The 26,803-nt window shown below is 41.2% G+C and overlaps 1 protein-coding gene across 1 annotated transcript in view; it reads right to left on the bottom strand.

The window, feature by feature from the left end:
* The window catches only part of MPP4 (membrane palmitoylated protein 4), an 89,129-nt gene that overhangs the window by 27,554 nt on the left and 34,772 nt on the right, over positions 1-26,803 (bottom strand). Inside the window, 5 exon segments of the mRNA XM_040357240.1 lie at positions 5,903-5,941; positions 6,078-6,095; positions 19,456-19,520; positions 19,679-19,875; positions 21,449-21,520. Of these exon segments, the coding sequence (XP_040213174.1) occupies positions 5,903-5,941; positions 6,078-6,095; positions 19,456-19,520; positions 19,679-19,875; positions 21,449-21,520 (391 nt within the window).

Below are 26,803 nucleotides of genomic sequence, written 5' to 3'. Positions count from 1 at the left end.
TCGCACTGTGCTGCACTGAAAAAAAGCACTGCATGCTGTCTTGCAGTGGGACTGTGCTGGAATAACTGCCCAACACAGTCCTACCTGTTGTGAATTTACCCTTAAACAAGGTGACAAAAACAACATTTCTTTAGCCATGTAATTTTTTTTTATATTTTTTTATATGACAACGATGAAGGAATGACACTTTGTTACAATATAAATAGTGGGTGTACAGCTTGTATAACAGTGTAAATTTTCTGTCCCCTTAAAATAACTCAACACACAGCCATTAATGTCTAAACTGCTGGCAAAAAAAAGTGAGTACACCCCTAAGTGAAAATGTACAAACTGAGCCCAAAGTGTCAATAATTTGTCTCTTGGGCATGGAGTTTACTAGAGCTTCAAAGGTTGCCACTGGAGTCCTCTTCCACTCCTTCATGATGAAATCACAGAGCTGGAGGATGTTAGAGACCTTTTGCTCCTCCGCCTTCCATTTTAGGATCCCCGCCAGATGCTCATTAGGGTTTAGGTCTGGAGACATGCTTGGCCAGTCCATCACCTTTACCCTCAGCTTCTTTAGCAAGGCAGTGGTTGTCTTGGAGGTGTGTTTGGGGTAGTTATGTTGGAATACAGCCCTGCGACCCAGTCTTCGAAGGGAGGGGATCATGCTTTACTTCCGTATATCACAGAACATGTTTGCATTCATGGTTCCCTCAATGAACTGTAGCTCCCCAGTTCCGGCAGCACTCATGCAGCTCCAGACCATGACACTCCCACCACCATGCTTGACTGTAGGCAAGACAGACTTGTCTTTGTACGCCTCACCTGGTTTCCGCCACACATGCTTGACACAATCTGAACCAAATACGTTTATCTTTGTCTCATCAGATCATAGGACATGGTTTTAGTAACCCATGTCCTTAGTCTGCTTGTCTTCAGCAAGCTGTTTGCGGGCTTTCTTGTGCATCATCTTTAGAAGAGACTTTCTTCTGGAATGACAGCAATGCAAACCAATTTTATGCAGTGTGCGATGTATGGTCTGAGCAGTGACAGGCTGACCCCCAACCCCTTCAACCTGTGCAGCAATGCTGGCAGCACTCATACGTTTATTTCCCAAAGACAACCTCTGGATATGACGCTGAGCATGTGGACTCAACTTCTTTGGCTGACCATGGCAAGGCCTGTTCTGAGTAGAACTTGTCCCGATGGTCTTGGCCACCGAGCTGAAGCTCAGTTTCAAGGTCTTGGCAATGTTCTTATAGCCTAGGCCATCTTCATGTAGAGCAACAATAATTTTTTTAAGATCCTCAGAGAGTTCTTTGCCATGAGGTGCCATGTTGAACTTCCAGTGACCAGTATGAGAGAGCGAGAGCGATAACACCACGATTAACACACCTGCTCCTCATTCACACCTAAGACCTTACACTATTATGCAAGCTGTACACTCGCTACTTTACATTGTAGCAAAGTGTAATTTCTCCAGTGCTGTCACATGAAAATATATAATAAAATATTTACAGAAATGTGAGGGGTGTACTCACTTTTGTGAGATACTGTATATATATATATATATATATATATATATATATATATATATATATATATATATATATATATATATATATATATATATATACACACACACACACATACACAGTGTGGATATTAACCTCCCTGGCGGTAAACCCGAGCGTAACTCGGGGTGGATTTTTTATGCTATTATCGGTATCCCCGAGTCACGCTCGGGGTGGATGTGCAGCGGCGTGCATCGGCTTACCTTCTCGCTGGATCCACAGGCAAGTTACTCACCTTGTCCCTGGATCCAGCGATGCATCCCCGCTGTGGGAGCGAGCGGGTCCTCGCTCGATTCACAGTGTCCCCGTGTGCCGCCGATCTCCGTTCCCTGCGACGTTACGACGCACGGGGGTGGAGAACGGCGCCAAATTCAAAAAAAATTCAAAAAAGTAAACAAACACCTTACATACAGTATACTGTAATCTTATAAAATTACAGTACTGTATGTAAAAAAATACACCCCCCCCCCTTGTCCCTAGTGGTCTGCCCAGTGTCCTACATGTCATTTTATATAATAAAAACTGTTCTTTCTGCCTGAAAACTATAGATTGTCCAAAAGTGTCCCTTTATGTCAAAAATGATTTTAGAGAAGCTAGAAAACAGCGATAATAAATTATAATCACTTGCAGAATTGTGCGATAGCGATTTGTGGGGAAATACGTCATAAAAAAAAAAAAAGTAATGACAGCGACAATTCTGCAACTGAGCAAATTTCAGTGATTTTGAGTTGATTACATTATTGAATAATTTTTATTATAATTATATTATTATTTGTTATAATTATTTATTATATTATAATTTATAATTTTGTTTTTAAAAAAAAATCATACCCGGGATGCCTACAAGACTCTTGTTTGGTCAGATTTAAGTGAGTTATTCCTAAAAATTACAGGCCTACAGTATAAAACGCCAAATTTCCTTGCAAAATAATTGTACCGCTTTTGGTACGTAATTCCAGACAGAATCATACCGCCAGGGAGGTTAAAAGTCTAAAATTTCAGATTGCTGTGATGTAAAAAAAATGAGACAAAGATTTCAGAACTTTTTCCACCTTTAATGTGACCTATAAACATTACAACTCAGTTGAACAACAAACTGAAGTATTTTAGGTGGAGGGAAGTAAAAATAAAAAAATAAAATAATATGGTTATATAAGTCTGCACACCTTTGAACCAATACTTAGTTGAAGCACCTTCTGATTTTATTACAGCACAATGGGGCAGATCCACAAAGATCTGCCCCGGTGCATCTTATCTGAGATACGCTACGCCGCCGTACCTTACTTGGCTTTAAATCGAATCCATAAAGATTTTGCGCCGTTACGGCGGCGTAGTGTATCTCAAGCGGCGTAAGGGCGCGGAATTCAAATCGGCGATTAGGGGGCGTGTTTCATTTAAATGAAGCGCGTCCCCGCGCCGAACGAACTGCGCATGCCCCGTCCCTAAATTTCCCGTCGTGCATTGCGCTAAATGACGTCGTAAGGATGTCATTTTTTTAAACATAGACGTGAATTACGTCCATCCCGATTCACGGACGACTTACGCAAAAAAAAAAAAAATTCAAATTAAACGCGGGAACGACGGCCATACTTAACATAGCAGGTGTAACTATAAGCCACAGAATAGCAGCTTTAACTATACACCGAAAAAATGCGACTAGAGACGACGTAAAAAAATGCGACGGCCGCTCGTACGTTCGTGGATCGTCGGAAATAGCAAATTTGCATACTCGACGCGGAAAATGATGTGAACGCCACCCAGCGGACGCCGAAGAATTGCATCTTAGATCCGAAGGCGTACGAAGATGTACACCTGTCGGATCTAACCCAGATGCCGTCGTATCTTGTTTTGAGGATTTAAAACAAAGATACGACGCGGGTAATTTGAATGTACGCCGGCGTATCAGTAGATACGCCGGCGTACTCGCTCTGTGGATCTGCCCCAAAGTCTTTTTGGGTAGGATTCTATCAGCATGACACATCTTGACTTGGCAATATTTGCCCGCTCTTATTTGCAAAACTAATACAAATCTGCTAGATTGCAAGGGGAACTCCTGTGCACTGCCTTCTTCAGATCATCCCATAATCAGATTCATGTCTGGGCTCTAACTGGGCCATTCCAAAACTTTAATCATCTTCGGTGAAGCCATTCCTTTGTTGATTTAGATGTATGCTTTGGGTCGTTGTCATGCTGAAATATATAGTTCCTCTTCATGTTCAGCTTTCTATCAGAAGCCTTAAGGTTTTGTGCCAATATTGACTGGTAATTGAATTGGAACTGTTCATAATTCCCTCTACCTTGAATAAGGCCCCTGTTCCAACTGAAGAAAGACAGCTCCAAAGCATGATGCTTACACCACCATGCTTCATTGTAGGTATGGTGTTCTTTTGGTGATGTGCAGTGTTGTTTTTGCACCAAACATATCTTTAGAATTATGGCCAAAAAGTTCAACCTTGGTTTCATCAGACCATAACACATGCTTTTGGGAGACTTCAGATGTGTTTTTGCAAAATTTAGCCAGGCTTGGATGTTTTTCTTTGTAAGAAAAGGTTTCCATCTTGCCACTCTACCCCATAGCCCAGACATATGAAGAATACGGGAGATTGTTGTCACATGTACCACACAGCCAGTACTTGCCAGATATTCCTGCAGCACCTTTAAGGTTGATGTAGGCCTCTTGGCAGCCTCCCTGACCAGTTTTCTTCTTGTCTTTTTATCAATTTTGGAGCGACGTCCAGTTCTTAGTAATGTCACTGTTGTGCCATATTTTCTCCACTTGATGATGACTGTCTTCACTGTGTTCCATGGTATATCCAATGCCTTGGAAATTCTTTTGTACACTTCTCCTGATGGATACCTTTTAACAATGAGATCACTCTGATGCTTTGGAAGCTCTCTGCGGAGTGCGGACCATGGCTTTTGCTGTATGAAGCGACTAAGAAAATGTCAGGAAAGACCTACTAGAGCAGTTGAACTTTATTTGGGATTTATCAGAGGCACTTTAAATGATGGCAAGTGTGTACTGACTCCTATTTAACATGAGTTTGAATGCGATTGATTAATTCTTAACACAGCTACATCCCCAGTTATACGAGGGTGTGCACACTTGTGCAACCACATTATTATTTTTTTTTTACACTTCCCCCAACCAAAAGATTTCTGTTTTTTTTTTTTCAATTGAGTTGTACAATTTATAGGCCACATTAAAAGTGGAAACAGTTCTGAAATTATTTTTGTACATCACAGAAACAGGGATGAGTAGACTTTTTATAGTGTGTGTGTGTGTGTGTGTGTGTATATATATATATATATATATATATATATATTTTTTTTTTCATTTTGCTTGGGGTAGACTTCTCTTTTCTTTGTGTAGCACTCTCCTTGATAGGTTGCTAGGAAAGCTTTTTGGCTCCCCTGTAATCAGTAGAGAAGCGTGTGATTGCTTTGGGTTATTTTAGACTCTGCAGGCTGCGGGTTCGATTGTTTTCCCGTCTTCTGGAAGATTCTAGAATATAGTGGGCTGGGAGAAGGCAAATAATCAGCTTGAATATTTATGCTGTCGTAGCCAAGCCTAGTAGGTGGCTGGAAAGTGCACAAATAGTCTGGGGTCTTAGACAGCCTGGTTCTTGTCCAGGAGGAAAAGTTCCAAGCCTTCTAGGCAGCCACCAGCTGACGTTTTTCATGTGTTTATCGAGGTTCCAGCTGTGGCATAGCTGGAGGGCCTATTGTGCTAAGAATTCCTGAGAAAGGGATTTCACTGAGGATCCAGTCTGGAGAGTTCTGGAGGATCCAGTCTGGAGAGTTCACTGGATATATTTCTGGCTGGTATTGGAAGGAGGTATCCAAGTATCCAGGGACATTATGGGTACAGACCTGAGTGTAGGATCCTGGTGACTGTTGCAGCTGCTATCCCTTGTGGACCCAGACTAGTGCTTGCCTGGCCTGGGACATTTCTGAGGTTGCTCCAGTATTGTCCATTACTTCTGGACTATTGCTATAAGGACAGTCCAAAGCAGTAGTGATAAAGTGGAGAGTGTCCTCTGATTGCTGTTCTGTGTTCCCGGAGTATCCCACAGATCCCTACACCATACCCAAGTTATTTAGCAATATAAGGCAACCCATAGACTGTTTATTGAGCTAGAAGAGAGGATGTTGCTTTGTGCCTGGCTGTTGCTTTGTGCCTGGCTGTTGCACACACTCAGGAAAAGAACCTGAGGCATACCAACACTCCCTACAGAGGTGAGCGCTACCTTTGCTAATTTCTGGAAAAGTCTCCCACTGTGCTCTCATGTAAAAGCATGTAGGCATATTATACAAAACATGGGTTACACTAGTTTTGTCCTTACCAGCTTCAACAAACTTTTCATCTATCCTCATATCTTCTTCTAAAATTGAAAGCAGCAAAAGACGTAAATACAAGTGAAATATTTTTAGAAATCTGGTATAAAATAAAATAAAGCACTGTAAACTACCATTGTAATTTAAACAAAAACAGATAAATAAACTCTTTCATTCCCTTACCTTCCCCTATAGGGCTCACTTTTCAAGCAAAGAAATAGTAAAAAGAGAAGCGGAAGAGAGTTATGATTGAAGAAGCTGAATTATATGTACAAGCAGAAAAAAAATGGCTATATACATTTCCATACATATGTGGATATTGTATATCGTTAAAGTGGCAAAATCAGAAGTAACATGTATGATGCAGTCTGTCATTTGGGTTCACACACAGAAGGGTTAATTTTTTCTGACTCCCCTATGTAACATTGTTTATTACCCGTTCAGCCATTAGATCTGTTATTTTTCCACTTCCTGTAACAGGGTAACGATGCAGTTTACACATCAGTGAAATCACAAAGCATTGTTGCCATCCTATTGCACAGATCAGTCTAGGATAGAAAAACAAATTAAAGCCCAATTTCAGGTAGCGCTTAGCAGTTACAGCGACAGGCTTTTTTTTTCTATTGGATACAAGGTTAAAACTATAGCAATAAAAGATGACCAATGTAAGCACCCTTTGTTTTTTTTTGTTCGTCCCAGTCCTGTAACTGTCTGTCACATTTGCTGGACAGCTTGACTTGTTATTGAAAGTGGAAAAATAACATTACACTACTGGCAGAGTCAACAGCCGATAAACCTAAGTTGCAGGCAAGGCTCATAAAAACAAAAAAACTGCTGTTAATGCTAGTGACAGACTTTACTGCAATGCTGTATCTTGGCCTAGGCCAACAAGGTCCAGGCCTAGGGCGGCACTTTGCAGGGGGGCAGCAAAAATATATTTTGGGGTTATTTTTGGCCTGATTGAGTCCTAATTTTTTGACTATGAACCTGGCTTTTGTGCTTAGGGAATATGATTCTTGACATATAATGTGATATTAATTGATTTAACTTAGTGGATTTTTCATTTTTTTTATTTGAAAATGTACAAGATAACAAATAATATAATTCAGCTTCTCAGTTACTATGGTAAGCTAACTTTGAATTAAAAATACAGATACCTTTCACTTCTGTGCTGTGATTTAAAGATGAACATATTCACTAGACATTCAGAAATTATGAAATTCCCACAAAATGTCTTCAAAGATAATGTCATATGATTCTTTTTTTTTTTTTTTTTTTTTTTTTTTTACCACCTCAGCTTTCTTTTACCAAATTCTAGAGACCAGCTCATGATTTGATGCTTCTTACGTCTCAAGTTGTGGTTTGCATCATATGTGGTATTTATTTCTGCATTCTTTTCTTTTTTTTTTTTTTTTTTTTTTTCTTCCCCTTAATCGTAAGTGTTACGGTTTCTATATTAGCCACCCAATAGGGAAGAAAGGCATTAACCCTGCACCCTACTGGTCGAAGCCCAATAACATTTAACAGAAAGAAAACATTTTTTTTTTTTTTTTTTTTTTTTACAATTATTAACGCCCCCCCCCCATCCCACCACCCCATGGCTCCCAGGGATCTCGTCCTATTCTCCTCTGAAAATATCCCCTAACAAAGTTCAGCAAAGGAAACTGTTTTTGTATGTCCCTCTGATAATAGTCAATAAAAGGGCGAACAGGAAGTGCATGTGGGTTAATGCCCACCTGCACACTTCCTGTTCCTAACAGACCCTGATTCTTTCAGCGTAGCTCCATGTTTTTTTATATTCCTTCCATTTTGCCCATTTCTCCCTATATTCCCCATTCCTTTCCAGATGACTATCCCTTAGTTCTTCTGCCCTGTACGTTTCCTCTACTTCGTCTATCCAGTTCCAGACATGGGGGCTTTCCTTTTCCTGCCACTTTTTGGGAATGATTCTCTTCGCTGCATTTAAGAGATGGGGTAGTAATGACAGCTTATATTTTTTTACCCCTTCAAGACTACCGTGGAAGAGTACGACCCAAGGGTCTTTCTTTATCTCCTCCCCCGTTATAACCTTTATTTGGGTCAATATTGTGTCCCAGTAGCTTTGAATTTTTGGGCATAGCCACCATAAATGGGCCATCGTGCCTATTTCTGAGCAACCCCGCCAACACTCAGCGGACTGGCTTGCTTTAAATTTATTAGCTTTATCAGGGGTGATATACCACCCTGAGAGGCACTTGTAATTTGCTTCGGCTGTGCGAACATCTACAGCAGATGAGTGAGTTAATTGAATGATCCTCTGAAAAGTGTTTGTCCCTCTCGTGATACCTAACTCTCTTTCCCATTTATCTATAAAGGGTGTTTCTCCCCGAGACCCTATCTTGACCAATATCCCGTAGAGTTTAGTGATAGTGCCCTTTGAATTCTTGGATTTACAAATCCTCTCAAGTGGAGTCAGCTCCGCCTCCGTCCGTAATGGGCGGGGGAGGTGCCGCACAAAGTGATGCAGCTGGGAATAATGCCACCTATCGAGATTCCAGTAGTCCGTTTTGGACTTCAAATCTCCGTAGGTCATTATCTCTCCGTCATTAATAATATCTCCTAAGTGCACTGTGTCTTTCCTAATCCAATTCCCTCCAATTTTGTTTTCCCCAGGGGCAAAATAAGGATTTTCTTTTAAATTCATTAGTGGGGAATTAAATTTCCCCTCTAGTTGTGCCTGAGTTCTATCCCATAATCTTAATGTGTGTCTTGTTATTTCATGTGTTTTGTGATCTAGTGCTCTGTGTTGTGTAGGGATCCATATGATATTATTCAAATGTTTGTTAGTTAACGCCTTCTCAATTTGCACCCATCTTTTATCTGGCCTGTCACGGGCCCATTCAACCGCCCGCGATAGGACCGCCGCTTTATAGTAACTTTTGATGTCCGGAACACCCAACCCGCCATGCAGCTTTCCCTGTTTTAGTGTGGAGAGAGAAATTCTATGCTTCTTGTTTTTCCATACATAGTTTAGTAGCAAGGTATTCAGAATGCTCAGAAATTGCTGTGGAAGGGCGATTGGTACCAGTAAAAATTTATAAAGAATTTTTGGGACTACGACCATCTTCAGCATATTTATACGTCCGATCCATGATATAGGTTTATTTGCCGTGTTTTTTAATTCGTTCTTGATCTCATTTAGTAAGGGAACATAGTTTATTTTATACATCTTCTGTACTGTATTGGCAAGTTTAATACCTAGGTACTTTAGTTCTTTAGTCCAGGGAAAGGCACAGACTTCTTTTACTAATCCTACCTCACTTTTATTTAGATTAATATTCAAAATTTCTGATTTATTTATATTTATTTTAAAGTTAGAAATATTCCCGTATTGTTTCAATACTTTGGTGAGCTTTGAAATGGATTTGATCGGGTTGGTTACATAAAATAAAATATCATCGGCGAAGGCCGATAATTTATGTTCCTCCCCGTCTACTCCTACTCCATTGATATCGGGATCCTTACGGATAGTAGCCAACAGTGGCTCCAATGATAGTATGAAGAGAAGGGGTGACAGGGGGCACCCCTGCCTTGTTCCATTTTTCATTTCGAATGGTTCCGATAGCGTTCCGTTTATTTTAATTTTTGCGGTAGGATGGAGGTACAGTGTTTTAATCCAACGGGACATCCTATATCCTATTCCCATGGTAGTAAGGGTCTCCGTCATAAGCCCCCAGTCTACCCTGTCAAAAGCTTTCTCAGCGTCAACTGACAGGAGTAGACCGGGGGATTTATTCTGCCTAATGGTCTGAAGCAGGAGAATTGCCCTTAGGCTATTGTCTTTGCCCTCTCTGTTGGGTACAAATCCTACCTGGTCGGGGTGCACCAAAGAGTGCATAACCCCCTTCAGGCGTCCTGCAAGGATTTTGGCAAACAGCTTGATGTCTGCATTTAACAGCGAGATAGGCCTGTATCCCGAACAGAGAGTGCTGTCCTTCCCTTCTTTCAATATTAGCGCGATCACGGCCGCTGTTGCTTCACTGCTGGCTTCGAATTCGGAGCCTAGCCCATTAAAGTATTTGCACAACCTTGGAATCAGTATATTGCTAAATCTCTTATAGTACATGGTTGAGAACCCGTCCGGACCCGGGCTTTTTCCGCCCGTGGTGGTATTTAGTGCTATTTTAATTTCTGCCTCGGTTATGGGGCGATCCATATCCAAACTCTCCATCTCCTCCAATCTAGGGAGTCCTGCCTTTACAAGAAAGTCTCTAGTCTCTTCTTCCCTTTCCCCTTCCTGCAAACCTGGGTGTTTTATTGTGTATAATTCATCGTAATAGTTTTTGAAACTGTCTGCGATTTCGGGAGTTGCATGAACCAAGTTCCCATTTTTCCCCTTAATTTTTTCAATGTAGTTCCTAGTTTTCTTTTTTTGGGCCATTTTGGCTAACAGCTTACTTGGTTTATTACCCCATATGTACCTCTCCTTGGAGATGCAGTTTAGTTTGTACCTTGCTTCCTGTTCCATGATTTCCTTAAGTGCATCTCTTTTCAGGGTTAGATTAAGGTAGGTCTCTTTTAATCTTTGCTCTTTGTGTTTACTTTCTAGGGTCTCTATCTCTTTCCTCAGGGAGTTGGCTTTATTTTTCCTTTCTTTTTTTTTTTTAGCGGCCTCGGCAATTAAAATTCCTCTAATATACGCTTTGTGCGTCTCCCAAAGGGTTGCGCTGGAAATCCCCGCTGTATCGTTGATATGAAAGAATTGTTTTAGTTCGGCCTCCACTCTTCTAGCCCCTCCTTCATCTCGAATCAGGCTATCATCTAGGCGCCACACCGGCCGCTGCCTCTTTTGTGTAGATAATATAATTTTCATTGTTATTGGAGCATGGTCAGACACCGTCATGATTCCAATTTCAGTCTCTGTGATAGAGTCTAGCAGCCCGTGATCTGCCAAGATGTAGTCTATTCTAGAGTACGTTCCGTGGGGAGGGGAGAAAAATGTGTAGTCATGTTCTTTTGGATGAAAAATCCGCCAAACGTCCACTAATTGGCGTTCGTGTAGCTTATGTTTGATTCTCTGCAAATGCTCATTTTTTGTCACCTTCCCACGGAACGTACTATCTTCTGTCGGATTAAATACAAAGTTTAAATCCCCCATCAGTATTATGTATCCCTCAGCAAAATTATTCAGTTTTCCCAAAATTTTACCTAAGTATTGGGTTGGGTATACGTTTGGTGCATATATATTTGCTAGAGTATAGATTACATTTTCGAACTTTATTTTGAGAAATAAAAATCTCCCTTCGGGGTCCGTCAGCCTCGCCTCAAGCGTGAATCCAAAGCCTCTTGTAAACCCGATAGCCACACCCCTTGCTCGTTTGGAGATGGAGTCACCATAAAACCAAACGGGGTACGCCGGGGAGTATAATTTAATGTTTGCGTCAATGGTCAAGTAAGATTCTTGGATAAATACCACATCCGCTCTGAGGTGCTCCAGCTCGGCCAGGACTTTTAGTCTTTTGACAGCTGAATTTAGACCCTTTACATTATAGGATAAAAATTTAACTTCCGTCATTTCCTATTACTGGATCGTTCCATGAACGTGCTGGACTTTCTAATAGATCCCCTGGAAGCCATTTTCCCTGTTCCCTCCCTATTTTGAAGGGGGAGAATATTCTCTCCCCTTCCAAACCCACCCCTCGATCCCCCCTCCCCCCCCCTTGCCTAGGCCCATGCATCGCCTCTGAACCGTGGGGATCCTCGGTATCCCCTACCCGTCGGTTCTTTTGGATGAGGTGTAGCACTCAGCGCCCCTCCCACACATTGTCTCCTGGAATTTCCCAGGAGATCGATCTTATATGTGTGGGGGTACGGATCCTCCCTACTTGTTCCCCTCTCCGATCACCCACCCTCCGTCCCCTTCCCCTCTCCCCCCCTCTATGCCAATCTCTCAGGACCACATGTCATATGATTCTACTGCTGTTTTATTAATTGCACTGTGTAGCTGTATTTAGTTAGTTTAGGCTGCCCGGGATGGGAAGGGGTTAACTGTGTCTCAGATCTTTCCTGGGTTTTCTTGGGCCCTGCCCTCTTTTGTAAGCCACATAAATACAAGGGGAGGACTTGAGGTCTGGGTTCTCTTCCACATGGGATTACAGAGGAAGGACTGCTGCACCATGTAGTCTTGCTGGAGCACATGGCCCCCTTATGGTCACCCTGTTGGGATTCTCCCTGGAACTAGGAACCAACCATTACTGGACTTGAGCTAAATGGACTTTCCTTTGGACAAGGTATGAATCTGGGAAGCCTGAGTTGGTTAGTGTGAGGACTGTATTCTATGTTCTGTGTGAGACTGTGCATTATGGATTGTACTGTTGCAAGTCTTTAGTGAAGCGATCACACAGACATGGGCAGGCTCTCTTCCTATGTTATGGTTGAATACCTTGATGGATGAAGCACCCATGAGGGTGTAGTGGAACCTATCTCGACCGGGTACCATACGGATACACAAGTGCACTTTTTTTTGTCCACTTGCTCTGGTAAGAGTTTCACTGTGCACAAGGTGGTGGAGCACTTTAGGTGTCGTGGTTACATAGTTAGTCTGGTTGAAAAAAAAGATACAAGTCCATCTAATTCAACCAATAAAAGGGAAATAAAAAGGAAAAAAAACAGCAGAGCATGAACCAATTTGCTCCAGCAGTAAAAAAAATCCTTCCTGATCCCTTAAGAGGCAATCGGATATTCCCTAGAGCAACTTTACCTATAAATGTTAGTATCCAGTTATATTATGTAGATTTAGGAAAGAATCCAGACCATTTTAAAAGCAATCTACTTATATGGACAGAACCAGCTCTTGAGAAAGTCTATTTCACATTTTCACAGCTCTTACTGTGAAGAAACTTTTCCATATTTTGAGATTAAATCTCTTTTTCTCCAGACATAAAGAGTGCCCCCTTGTCCTCTGTACTGACCTTAAAGTGAATAACTCAACACCAAGTTCACTCTATGGACCACTTATGTATTAATACTTATTGATCATATCCTCCCCCCTTAATCTCCTCTTCTCAAGAGAAAATAAATTCAGTTCCTCTAATCTTTCCCCATAGCTGAGCTCCTCCATGCCTCTTATTAGTTTGTTTGCCCTTCTCTGCACTTTCTCCAGTTCCCCAATCTCCTTTTTGTGAACTGGTGCCCAAAACTGAACTGCATATTCCAGATGAAGTCCTACTAATGATTTGTACAGGAGCAAAATGATATCTCTCTCTCTATATTTTATATAGAGTCTATACCTCTCTTAATACAAGAAAGGATTTTGCTCACTTGGAGACTGCAGCTTGGCATTGCATGCCATTGTCAAACTTTTGATCTACCATAACACCCAGATCCTTCCCCACCATTGATTCCCCCAGTTGTAGGGCTGCACGATTCTGGCTTAAATGAGAATCACGATTTTTTTGCTCAGCATAAAGATCATGATTCTCTTATGATTCTCGCTGCGTAACACCATCTTTCACATTACACCAAAAAATTGGACTAACTTGTTTACCGTTTATTTTATTAATTAAAGTGTATTTTTTCCCCAAAAATTCCGTTTGAAAGACCGGTGCGCAAATACAGTGTGACATAACATATTGCAAGAACCGCCATTTTATTCTATTTATCTAGGGTCTCTGCTAAAAAAATTAATAGAATGTTTGGGGGTTCTAAGTAATTTTCTAGCAAAAACTACAGATTTTAACTTGTAAGCAACAAATGTCAGATTTTTTTTTAGTCTTTAAGGGGTTAAACTGACCTGATTTACAGACCGAAGTTAATTCCTTTGATCTAAAGGCTTGTACACACTATAGAAAATCGGGCGAACATTTTTCATCCAAAGAATTTTCGTACGATTTTCGTATAGTGTGTGCACAACTTTTGACAGCCGATTCCGAAATTTTCGGATGAAAGTTCCCAAAAGGACAAACTCCAAAAATGTTCTCGTATGGGAACAGAACAAACAATGTTAGTTTTAATGGGGTAGATTCAAGAAGCAATTGCGCCTGTGTAACCATAGGTTACACAGCGCAATTGCTTACTTGCCCCGGCGTAATGAGTGCTCCTGATTCAGGAACCTCGTTACGCCGACTGCAGCCTAAGATCTGCGCGGCATAAGGCTCTTATGCCCGCATATCTTAGGCTGCATTCTTGCGGTGGCCGCTAGGTAGCGTTCCCGTTGTGCTCAGTGTATAGTATGCAAATTGCATACTAACACCGATTCACAACGTTGCGCGAGCCCTGCGTACGCAATTTACGTAGTTTGCGTACGTCGGTTTTCGCGCAAGGCTGCCCCTGCTATTAGCAGGGGCAGCCCATGTTACGTATACCCGTCGTTCCCGCGTTGCGAAATTTGAATTTTACGTAGTTTGCGTAAGTGAATCCTGAATGGCGCTGGACGCCATTCACGTTCACTTTGAAGCAAATTACGTCCTTGCGACGTCATTTGCCGCAATGCACGTTGGGAAAGTTTCCCAACGGAGCATGCACTCTACGATCGGCGCGGGAACTCGCCTAATTTAAATGATTCCCGCCCCCTACGGGATCATTTAAATTGTGTGCTCCTGCGCCCGCGCAATTTACGGAGCTTCTGCTCCGTGAATCAAGGGCAGCGGAGCAAATTTGCGGGGGCGCAGGGCAAAAACGTTGCCCTGCGCCTCCGTAAATAATGCGCAAATCTCTTTGAATCCGGCACATTGTGTACCATTTTCGTACAAGAACAATCAGAAAAGAAAGTGCGCATGTATGGTCAAAAAACAAAAAAAAAACAGCAGCCAAAAAAAAAAAACATATTCATACAAATTTTCTTTCATCGGTTCTGATTTGCTGTGAAACATCAAGAAAAAATCGGACAACTTTCGCCCGGTTTTATTATAGTGTGTACCCCACTTAAAAGTACAGAGTGTTACAATGTTTCTCCTTAGCTCCGATTTTGAGATAAACTTGGCAGGCTGTCATGATTTTTTTCATTTCGTTTTTGTCAGCTGTCAGAAGTGAGCAGAGAACTTTGCATTTGTTACATAGAATCAGGGAAGTGCTTTTTTAAGATCGGGAGGGTTGTAGAAACAAAATTGATTCTTTAACGATGAATCGTGCAGCTCTACCCAGTTGTATATTCTTAGCCTCCAAGTGCATAACTTTACATTTATCAACATTAAACCTCATCTGCCATATAGTCACCCAATTAGACAGAGCATTGAGGTTGGCTTGTAAATTGGAGACATCCTGTAAGGACGTTATTCCACTGCATAGCTCGGTGTCATCTGCAAAGACTGAAATGGTACATTTAATCCCAGACACTATATCGTTTATAACTATAATAAAAAGTATGGGTCCCAACACTGAACCTTGGGGTACACCACTAACAACCCTAGACAATTTAGAGTATGAATCATTAATCACTGCTCTCTGAATTTGGTCTTTTAGCCAGTTTTCTATCCATTTTACAAACTGATTTTTTCAAGCTTGTAGACTTTACCTTATACATTAGCCGTAAGTGGGAAACTGTGTCAAAAGCTTTTGCAAAATCCAAGTATACTACGTCCACAGCCGTTTCTTTGTCTAGCACAGCAGTGCGGGATCCAGCAGTGCGGGATCCTTGTTAGCAGGTTAAAGGTAATTTATCGAACAAACAAAAATAGCACACTTACATGGTAGGTTCTTGACCATAAACATGGGATTAGGTGGAAACACCATAGGAAAGCTTGCGAATGTCAGCAGCTGTGGTATCTGAACCGGCATGACACCACAACTGCTGACATTTGCAAGCTTTCCTATGGTGTTTCCACCTAATCCCGTGCTGATTGTCAAGAACCTAACATGTAAGTATTCTATTTTTGTTTGTGCAATAAATTACTTTCAACTTTAAACTGCTGTTCGTTTTTGTTCTTTGAATCTTCCGAATCTTTTGCTGAGAGCTGCAGCACGGCGCGGCACTTGGTCTACATCTGCATCCCGTGGATATCTCGATTGAGGCCATTGAGGGCTGGAACTTGTTGTCCACTGGACTGGCCTGTTTTACTTTATACTCCTTTGTCTAAGGTCTTCCTAAAACAAAATGTGTGACAACTTCTGTTGCTTAAAATATTTTTTCCAGCAAAAATGTATCTATGTGGTCTTTTATTTAACTCTCCAGCATCTTCCCAACTATAGAAGTTAAACTAACAGCTCTATGGTTACTTGGTTAAGACTTTGATCCCTTTTTAAACATAGGCACCACATTGGCCTTACGTCAATCCAGTGGTACTATTCCAGTCATTAAAGAGTCCCTAAAAATTAGAAAGAATGGCTTTGAAATGACAGAGCTCAATTCTTTTAGGATATGTGGGTGCATGCAATCTAGTCCAGGTTCTTTATTCACCTTTATTCTATTTAAATATTTCTGGACCTGTTAATTTTGAACCATTGTGTATCATTTGGGGCTGTGTCAATATAATCCCCATTATGGTGATGAGCTCCCCCATGCTCCTTTGTATACATAGAGCTGAAGAAGGTATTTCATTTTGTTTACAGGATAAGAAAAAACAGAGGGCGCCTCCAGGTTAAAAATTTAAGAAGCTTTTTTAATACACAGACAACAGTGTTAACTTACATTATAAAATCTTAAAATCCAGTGTGGAAGTTGACTCGATCAATGCTGAGGGGGGCGGGTGGAAGGGACGTCAATCCGGGCTGGTTGTTTTGCTGTTTTTGCTCTCGGGTATCTCTCCTAAGCCAGTCAGTCCTTTTGCTGTAAAAACAGCTGGTCCGGAGGGATAGTGGAAACGAGGCGCTGAGCTCCGGGCCTCGTTTCCACTATCCCTCCGGACCAGCTGTTTTTACAGCAAAAGGACTGACTGGCTTAGGAGAGATACCCGAGAGCAAAAACAGCAAAACAACCAGCCCGGATTGACGTCCCTTCCACCCGCCCCCCTCAGCATTGATCGAGTCAACTTCCACACTGGATTTTAAGATTTTATAATGTAAGTTAACACTGTTGTCTGTGTATTAAAAAAGCTTCTTAAACGTTTAACCTGGAGATGCCCTCTGTTTTTTCTTATCCTGTATACATGTTTGGAGTCCCTGCTCTGGTCTCCCCTGCTTTGGAAGGCTTGCCCTAGGACAGCGTTTTTGGGACAATCAGCTCATCACAGAACAGTGTCTCTCCCTCCAAGACCCATCGCATCACTCATCATTCCCAGGTTCATTCATTTTATTTTTATTTTATTTTTGTCATTTTATATTTTTTGAATTTTCTTTTATTTTTTGTAACAAGGATTCATCACTTATTCAGCGGACTTTTTCTCTACCCATGTGTTACTAATTTGCAGCGCCACAATTTCCTTTGTTTAATTTTGTTTGCCTTCCCTTTGTCCCCAGTCATCCACTCTATATTGTTTTGTAAAGGGTGTACATGTTCAGACCTGACCTTTTTACTATAATTATATTTGAAGTATTTTTGAGGGTTTGTCCTACTTTTTTTGCAATCTGTCATTCGTTTTGAAATTTTGTGGCCTTGATTTCCTTTTTACATATTCTGTTATAACATTTAAACAATGATAGTGTTCCTTCATGTTTCTTTTTTTAAGTTCTTTACTTTTATTATTTTTTGTTTTTTTAACTTTGGCCATGAGCCACATAGGTTTTATTTTTAGTCTTTTAAACTTATCGCCCATGGGAATATACTTTGCAGTGAATACACATGCAGTCACTTTGAAAAAATTGCATTTCTGTTCTGTGTTCATCAATGGCAATATTCCCTCAAGTCTTGGAGAGCAGCCCTCATCCTTGGAAAATTCCCATTTCTGAAATGTTAAGTGTTTTTATCTTTCCAGTATGTGCTTGTTGTTTACAGCTAACATTAAATGAAATCATGTTATGGTCACTGCTACCCAGATTTTCTTTTATATGAACTATAAAAATAAGTTCTGCATGGTTTGGGATTACCAGGTCCTGCAGAGCATCATTCCTAGTCAGGGCCTCTTTGAACTTTACCATAAAATTGTCTTAGGTAATAGGTTTATAAATGTTTGCCCTTCAATTGTTCCTGCAGTGTCATTACTCCAGACAATTCCAGAGTAGTTAAAATCCCCATTATCACTGTCCCAGTCTTTTTTATCTTTCACACTCGCTGTGAGATCACTTCTCACATACAGACAAACATCACCACCTTTACTTTTTACCCTGTCTCTCAAAAAGAGAGCATAGCCAGGAATAGTAATAGTCCAGCCAAGATTCAGCAATACCAATTAAATCATAGTTCTCTGCATGCACCAAAGCTTCAAACTCACTTATTTTGCTTGTGTTTGGAGAACCAACACATTTTGCAGATGAAGATCTTCATCCAGTCATTTATTCATTAATTGGGACTGTTTGTTATTTTCATTTTTTTGGGACTATTATTTATATTATTTGTGCACTTGTGCAAGGACTCGCGTATATCTTATTTTATGTCAAATTAAGTATTTTGTTCTAAATAGCGCTGCACTTTTGATTTATATTTGTTTGGTGTGCCAGATGATTGTAATGATTTCTCAGTGCGATTTCTCTTTTATGTTTTATTAATAGACATAGAATAAAGGGAAGAACTAATACGTACCAAAAAAAATTGCATTACCTTCCTCTTCAAATCAACCTAAAAGGCTTAATAAATTTGAGATAGCAAAGAGTAATATTTTAATAGCCCATAGAAATCATCCGCTTCAATCTTCATCAATAAGGGCAAACAGACCTATACTTGTAAATGGTTATTTATGGTTTCAAACTATGGCATGTGCAGGCTGATCCTCATGCATGAAAGAGATAGATGTTCTGACCTGGAATTTTCAATATTCCAATGCTCCAGAACTCTTTGTTTATGTCAGTCACAATACTATTAGAACAACCTTTGTCTGCTTTAGCTTGTTGTGCATGGAGAAAGCACAGGTTTACTTAAAGTGTGAGTAAACTCCCATCTCTTACTTGTACTTATAGGTAATCCTATAATAAGGCTTACCTATAGGTACTGTAAATATCTCCTAAATGTACCGTATATGCAACCGATGACATCATTGGCGCGTGCGTTTTGAAGTCATTCACCCTTTGCAAATAGTGACATAAAATAAAACACTGCTTCCAGATACAGGGAGTATATGTATAAACTGATAATATTAAAGGAAAACTTTACTGAGAGCAATACAAGTTTGCCACTGCTTTAAAATAAAAGTCAGAGGTCGGATTCACACTGCAGCATGCTCCAGTTCACAGAAGGAGTCTGGTGCGTTTCCACGCACTGTTTCAGGTCAGATTTCAGACCTAATTTTGGGCTTTATTCAGACCAAAAACAGACCAAAAGACTGCGATTTGCACCGGAGCCGCTGCAGAAATGTGTGAACCGGCTCCATAGAGAAACTTGTATCCAATGCGCAATTGTGTGAAACCAGCCTAAATGCTAACATTGAAGTACTTTATTGAGCATTAAATTGCAGAACATTTTAGCATACCCATGAGGCCCCAGGCAGCTCTACCTTTGATTGTAGCAAGAATTTATATATGTGGGAAAGTGGCAGCCAAGAAAAAGGGAGATACTCACATTGTGATGCTTTAAGACAAGCGTGAGACATGAAGGGCTGAGACCACCAAAATTCTCGTTGTTTCCTGGAACATGAATAAAGTATATTTTAAATACTTAAAATGGCTGCACTGTAATCTTCCTTATTATACTATTTAAATACTGTTCAATAATCCTTCAAGAAAAATGTAATGCAGTGACAGATATTTTAGACTTTTCTAGCAGTAAACATGGCAACAATTACCTTTTGAGAAGGTGGTTAGATGGGATGAGGCCTGCACACCTACTGAGATCAGAAGATTTTCTAGCTTGCCACCACATGGAGTCACTCTGGTCAACTATTTGCAAGATTTCCCCTCTTTTGAAAGGTAAACCAGCATCAGCACAGGGAATAGCTGGGTCCTGCTGAGGCCAGTAATCTGCCATGGCTCGGACAAATAGCTGAAATCAAGAAAAGGCAATACAAGTAAAACATAAATCTAAAAATTATAATGACATCTTTTTTTTTCTTAGGCCTTGTACACACGAGATCTGGCGGATTTGGATCTGATGGCTGTACACACCATCAGATCGAAATCCCCGCGGAATACATCCGCGGTGACGTGGCCGCGACCCTGAAGGTAAATACTTCCACGCATGCGTCAAATCATTACGACGCATGCCAGGGATAGGAGCGGACGGACTGATCCGGTGAGTCTGTACAGACGACCGGATCAGTCCGCTGGACTGGATTCAAGCGGATAGATTTCTTAGCATGCTAAGAAATTTTTATCTGCTGGGAATCCGTCGGCTGGATTTTTATCCGCTGGGAAATGTCCACTCGGACGTACACACGACCGGATCTATCTGCTGGAACTGATCCGCGGATCAATCCCAGCGGATAGATCCGGTCGTGTGTACGGGGCCTAAGACTATGGCTGTACCTTCATATCAACTTTTACAAAATTTTCCCCCTTACCCCCATTCCCTACCGTCCCAGCTGCTTACTTACATTGGCTCCAGATCTGAGGCCTCCTCTGGTGTGCAGCCTTTTGTGGCGAAAGTCTCTGTGGTGCTGCCTGAGCCTGCACGCAGACCTTCTCTTGACTTTAGTAGAGCCATGTACCAAAGATCTACAGTCATGATATTGACCAGTCAGCATTGCAAGGTTTCTTGTTAGAACATACTGTAAACAAAGGAGGAAACCTTGGATCTGGAACTATAGTAAATATTTGTCTGGAATCGGGAGTTACTGAGCTGTGGAAGAGTTTAATTAGTTGATAACGTTTGGGGACCCCTGACCTAGACTCATGGAAATAATGACACTCTTCTGTACAAGTTACTTTTGTCACCACCCCTTTCAAATATTACTCCAAAAACTAAACTAGAAAGCAATTCTGGATGCAGTTTTCATACTTGTTTTAAATGGACCACTTGCCTATACAGTCTACTAAATAAGAGCCAACAGAGAAAGAGATGACCAAATAAATATAAATTAACTGAAGTACAGATGTCTTATAATGTAACTACTCTCAGCATCCCATACACTCCTCTTTCCATAGGTCTGAATGTATCAACAGTGTCTAGAGCTTAAAAACAAGGGAATTACAGGGAAAAAAGAAAATAAAGATATTCAAATAGTACCTCAGCATAACAAAGTTCCTGGATATGAATCCAGGGTTGAATTGAGTTTTATTTTAAACACAATTCACTGAGCATCCCATATTTCCCTCACCACATATAAGCTAAATTCCATCAATAAAATAAACTAAAACAAGCATATAGACTGTTCATTGCCTTGAAGTGACTGAGGAGTGAATGCCGGGCTGGGCAGGGTGGACCACAACACTCAGCGGGTCCTATGGGGGCAATGCTACACATGTATTGAGTTTTTCTAATTTATTCTAATTAATAAATGCCATTATGTTGTATTATCAACAAAAACTAAAATGTATCTGCTCGTAGTACTTATGGCAACACTGCTTTATTACATATATTACATTTACACCAAAGGAAGATGAAAGGTCAGTCTTACCGTTGTGTGACTGCTCACAGTACGATCACCAACAGGAATGAGTTTAAATACAATTGTTCCTTCAGAATGCACCTGTGAATGACACACCCTATTTATTGCAGTTACAGTTTATCAAACAGACAAAAAAACACAATAACAAACGTTTAAAGAAAACTGGTGAGAAATAGGGCACTGAGCTAATATATCCATCCCAGAATTGTTATTATAATGCAGCCTTACATTTCAGAAATTGTTGAATTTGTATTTACTCCCTGTCATAGGGCCAGGCTGACTGTTAAGATGTAAAACCATATTATCTACAACCTGACCTCAATGCTGACAACAGACACTTCAAAAACTGTCATAACCTGGAGCTGGAAAGCGGCCTCTAGTCATGTGACCGGCCTGAAGACAGCTGAAATTGGTATTTACACTGCTCGTTTTTAAAAATGCTTTACACAGTGTGCTATGCTAGGCTCTAATAGAGGGTCTGGCATAGACTTCTACAAATCAGTTCACAAACCCTTTAAGGAAAATTAAGGCTTTTTTTAAATTTACAAATTTTCATTCATACAATGCACATTTAAATTCATACAGAGTGTTTGTTATCAGCATTGAGCCCAAGGAGTGGACAGGTCAGCCTCTACAGGGGCCCACATCCTGACACTTGGATGACAGTTCTGCTTTACCAGGTAGAGAATACAACTAGATATCAGAACACACATCCATCTCTGAGAGGCAGGGCCATTCTAATAAAAAACATATTATTATTGATTATGTTAAATTGCTACAATACATTATACAGTGATGAAAATAAGTATTTGAACACCCTGCTATTTTGCAAGTTCTCCCACTTGGAAATCATGGAGGGGTCTGAAATTGTTATCGTAGGTGCATGTCCACTGTGAGAGACATAATCAAAAAAAAAAATCCAGAAATCACAATGTATGATTTTTTTAACTATTTATTTGTATGATACAGCTGCAAATAAGTATTTGAACACCTGAGAAAATCAATGTTAATATTTGGTACAGTAGCCTTTGTTTGCAATTACAGAGGTCAAACGTTTCTTGTAGTTTTTCACCAGGTTTGCACACACTGGAGGAGGGATTTTGGCCCACTCCTCCACACAGATCTTCTCTAGATCAGTCAGGTTTCTGGGCTGTCGCTGAGAAACACGGAGTTTGAGCTCCCTCCAAAGATTCTCTATTGGGTTTAGGTCTGGAGACTGGCTAGGCCACGCCAGAACCTTGATATGCTTCTTACAGAGCCACTCCTTGGTTATCCTGGCTGTGTGCTTCGGGTCATTGTCATGTTGGAAGACCCAGCCTCGACCCATCTTCAAAGCTCTAACTGAGGGAAGGAGGTTGTTGCCCAAAATCTCGCAATACATGGCCCCGGTCATCCTCTCCTTAATACAGTGCAGTCCCTGTCCCATGTGCAGAAAAACACCCCCAAAGCATGATGCTACCGCCCCCATGCTTCACAGTAGGGATGGTGTTCTTGGGATGGTACTCATCATTCTTCTTCCTCCAAACACGGTTAGTGGAATTATGACCAAAAAGTTCTATTTTGGTCTCATCTGACCACATGACTTTCTCCCATGACTCCTCTGGATCATCCAAATGGTCATTGGCAAACTTAAGATGGGCCTTGACATGTGCTGGTTTAAGCAGGGGAACCTTCCGTGCCATGCATGATTTCAAACCATGACGTCTTAGGCCGGGTACTCACGAACAAACATGTACGGTGAAAGCGGTCCGTCGGACCGTTTTCACCGTACATGTCTGCCAGAGGGCTTCTGTACGATGGTTGTACACACCATCGTACAGAAGTCCGCGCGTAAACAATACGCGGGGCGTGTCCGCGTCGTCGCTGCGACGATGACGCGGCGATAACGCGGAGACGTGGGCGGGCCTGCCATTTAAAGGCTTCCACGCATGCGTCGAAGTCATTCGACGCATGCGAGGGACGGCGGGCGCCTGGACATGTACGGTAGGTCTGTACTGACGACCGTACATGTCCGAGCGGGCAGGATTCCAGCGGACGGTTTTAAAACACGTCCAGGAATATTTGTCCGCTGGGAAAAGGCCCGGCGGGCAAATGTTTGCTGGAATTCGGCCCGCTCGCGCCCACACACGACCAAACATGTCTGCTGAAACTGGCCCGCGGACCAGTTTCAGCATACATGTTTGGTCGTGTGTACGGGGCCTAAGTGTATTACCAACAGTAACCTTGGAAACGGTGGTCCCAGCTCTTTTCAGGTCATTGACTAGCTCCTCCCGTGTAGTCCTGGGCTGATTTCTCACCTTTCTTAGGATCATTGAGACCCCACGAGGTGAGATTTTGCATGGAGCCCCAGTCCGAGGGAGATTGACAGTCATGTTTAGCTTCTTCCATTTTCTAATGATTGCTCCAACAGTGGACCTTTTTTCACCAAGCTGCTTGGCAATTTCCCCGTAGCCCTTTCCAGCCTTGTGGAGGTGTACAATTTTGTCTCTAGTGTCTTTGGACAGCTCTTTGGTCTTGGCCATGTTAGTAGTTGGATTCTTACTGATTGTATGGGGTGGACAGGTGTCTTTATGCAGCTAATGACCTCAAACAGGTGCATCTAATTTAGGATAATAAATGGAGTGGAGGTGGACATTTTAAAGGCAGACTAACAGGTCTTTGAGGGTCAGAATTCTAGCTGATAGACAGGTGTTCAAATACTTATTTGCAGCTGTATCATACAAATAAATAGTTAAAAAATCATAAATTGTGATTTCTGGAATTTTTTTTTTGATTATGTCTCTCACAGTGGACATGCACCTACGATGACAATTTCAGACCCCTCCATGATTTCCAAGTGGGAGAACTTGCAAAATAGCAGGGTGTTCAAATACTTATTTTCCTCACTGTATATAATGAATTAAGGATGGGTTGTTACAAATGCCTTTTTTTTTACTGTTTCTCTTTAAAGTGGAAGTAAACTCCCATGGATGATTTTTATCTATTGGTAAGCCTATAATAAGGGTACATATGTGCTATGGGTACAGTAAATATCTCCTAAACGTGCACTGTTTAGGAGATATTTACTTGTGAAACCATCAGTGACATCACTGGCGCATGCTCTCTGAAGGAACGGCATACTGTGCTGTTCTTTCAGAGCCCTGTGCCATGAACAGTGGCTCGTTCAAGCAAAGGAGCAGAGCCCACAAACCCTGAAGAAAGACCGGGTGTAGATGGACGCCCTGACAGTGTGCTGCTGGAGGGCTTTGTTGTAAGGTAGTTTTCACATAATGTACTAGTATAGCACATAGCTTGTTGTGCATGGACAAAGCACAGGTTTACGTGAATATGGACTCAACTGAAAGGTGAAGCTTGTGGGCCCCTAACACTTTTACTCGGATGTTGAAGTAGGAATATCATGTACGTTTATGACTTACCTGGTTTTATTTAAGTTTACTGGGTACATTTTTTAAAGCTCATCACCAGCTAAAACATATTTGTTTTGTTTGGATAGAGTGGAGAAGGTTTTCATTGCTGTCTGATCATAGAGAAGTTTGTCCACCTATTGTTGCTACTGATCAGTTTTGCATATCCTGTGAAACCTAAACCATCTCCTGTTGAAGTTCTTCAGCAATAAATACAAAAAAAAGACAGCCCCTAGACCAGTGGTTCTCAACTCCTGTCCTTTAGGACCCACCAACAGGCCAGGTTTACAAGATATCTATTGCAGATTGCAGTATTCTAGTATGCATCGCCCCAAGGTAAGGCTGGGTTCACACTACTACACTACTTTCATCCTACTTTGCTCTGTGTTCAATGTTTCCCTATGAGAGCGTCTTGTAGCGTCCTACACAAGTCGGTCCGACTTTGAAAATGCTCCCTGTACTACTTTTGGTCCTACATTGATCCTACTTCAGGCCCATTGAATATCATTGAAGTCGGACCAAAGTAGTATCCTGTTCATGAAAGTAGGATGGATGTAGGACCAATGTAGGATAAATGTAGGACCAATGTAGCAGAGCAAAGTAGGATGAAAGTAGTGTAGTAGTGTGAACCCAGCCTGATACTTAAAATCTGGCCTGTTAGTGGGTTCTGAGGACAGGAGTTGAGAGCCCTAGACTGAGCCTGAATTGTTGGTGAGTGTGGGACTGTGCTTGTGGGACTGTTAGCCTCTGTTCTATTGTCAGAGACCTGGGTACATTTTTAGTGGCCCCTTCAGGAGGTGAGCGCTACTAAACATTCTCCAACTACAACAAGAGGCTTTTAAATATTTACTCAATCCTGGGGTTGTATGTTTTCAGCAAGTCAACTCCTGCCCTTTGCCTCTGTACAAGTTTTCTATGATAAAGACCAGTCACTGCTACTCTTTCTCCCTTTACAGGGTTACTGGTCTTGCATCCACCCCCTTGTAGTCTTCTTCGGGAAGCCTGTAGTGGGAGGACTTGTTGGGTCTCTCCCACAATGGTTCTTTCTACACAAGCTATGTACAGTCCAGTGGTAATGCTACCTCTACCATAACAAGGTAATACATGGGTTTGCAGATGCATTTGGTGCACACAAAGTAGATTTATATCCTTTGGGCAATTGCCAAATATATTTAATTTAGTTTTTGTGCCTGAAGTTCAGCTTTAACCACTTCAGCCCTGGAGGATTTGGCTGCCAAATGGCTGGCCACTTTTTTGCGATTTGGCACTGCGTCGCTTTAACTGACAATTGCGTGTGACGTGGCTCCCAAACAAAATGTAAGTCCTTTTTTCCCACAAAGTAAGCTTTCTTTTGGTGCCATTTGATCACCTCTGTGGTTTTTATTTTTTTTGCTATAAACAAAAATAAAGAGACAATTTAAAAAAAAAAAATGTTTTACTTTTTGCTATAATAAATATCCCCCAAAAAATCTATAAAAAAACAAATTTTTTCTTCAATTTAGGCCGATACATATTTTTCTACATACTTTTGGTAAAAAAAATAAAAAAATCGCAATAAGTGTTTATTGATTGGCTTGCGCAAAAGTTATAGGGTCTACAAAATAGGGGATAGTTTTATGGCATTTTTATTAATATTTTTTATTTACTAGTAATGGCGATTATGGGGGACACATCGAGCACTTTTGACGCTATTTTGGGACCATTCAAATTTATAATAAATACATTTGACTGGGAGAGAAGGGGTTAACCACTAAGGGGCTAAGAAGGGGTTAAGTGTGTTCTAGGAAGTGATTCTAACTGTGGGGGTGCTGAGCTTACTGTGACACAACACTGATCGCTGCTCCCGATTACAAGGAGCAGAAGATCAGTGTCTTGTCACTAGGCAGAACAGGGAGATGCCTTGTTTACACAGGCATCCCCCCGTTTTGCAGCTCCGTCACCTGATAGCGGGACACTGGCA

This window comes from Rana temporaria, chromosome 6 (genome assembly GCF_905171775.1).
Source record: "Rana temporaria chromosome 6, aRanTem1.1, whole genome shotgun sequence".
Classification (NCBI taxonomy): Eukaryota; Metazoa; Chordata; class Amphibia; order Anura; family Ranidae; genus Rana; species Rana temporaria.
Note: the sequence above shows the minus strand (reverse complement) of the source record. Positions and strands in the feature narration are given on the sequence as shown.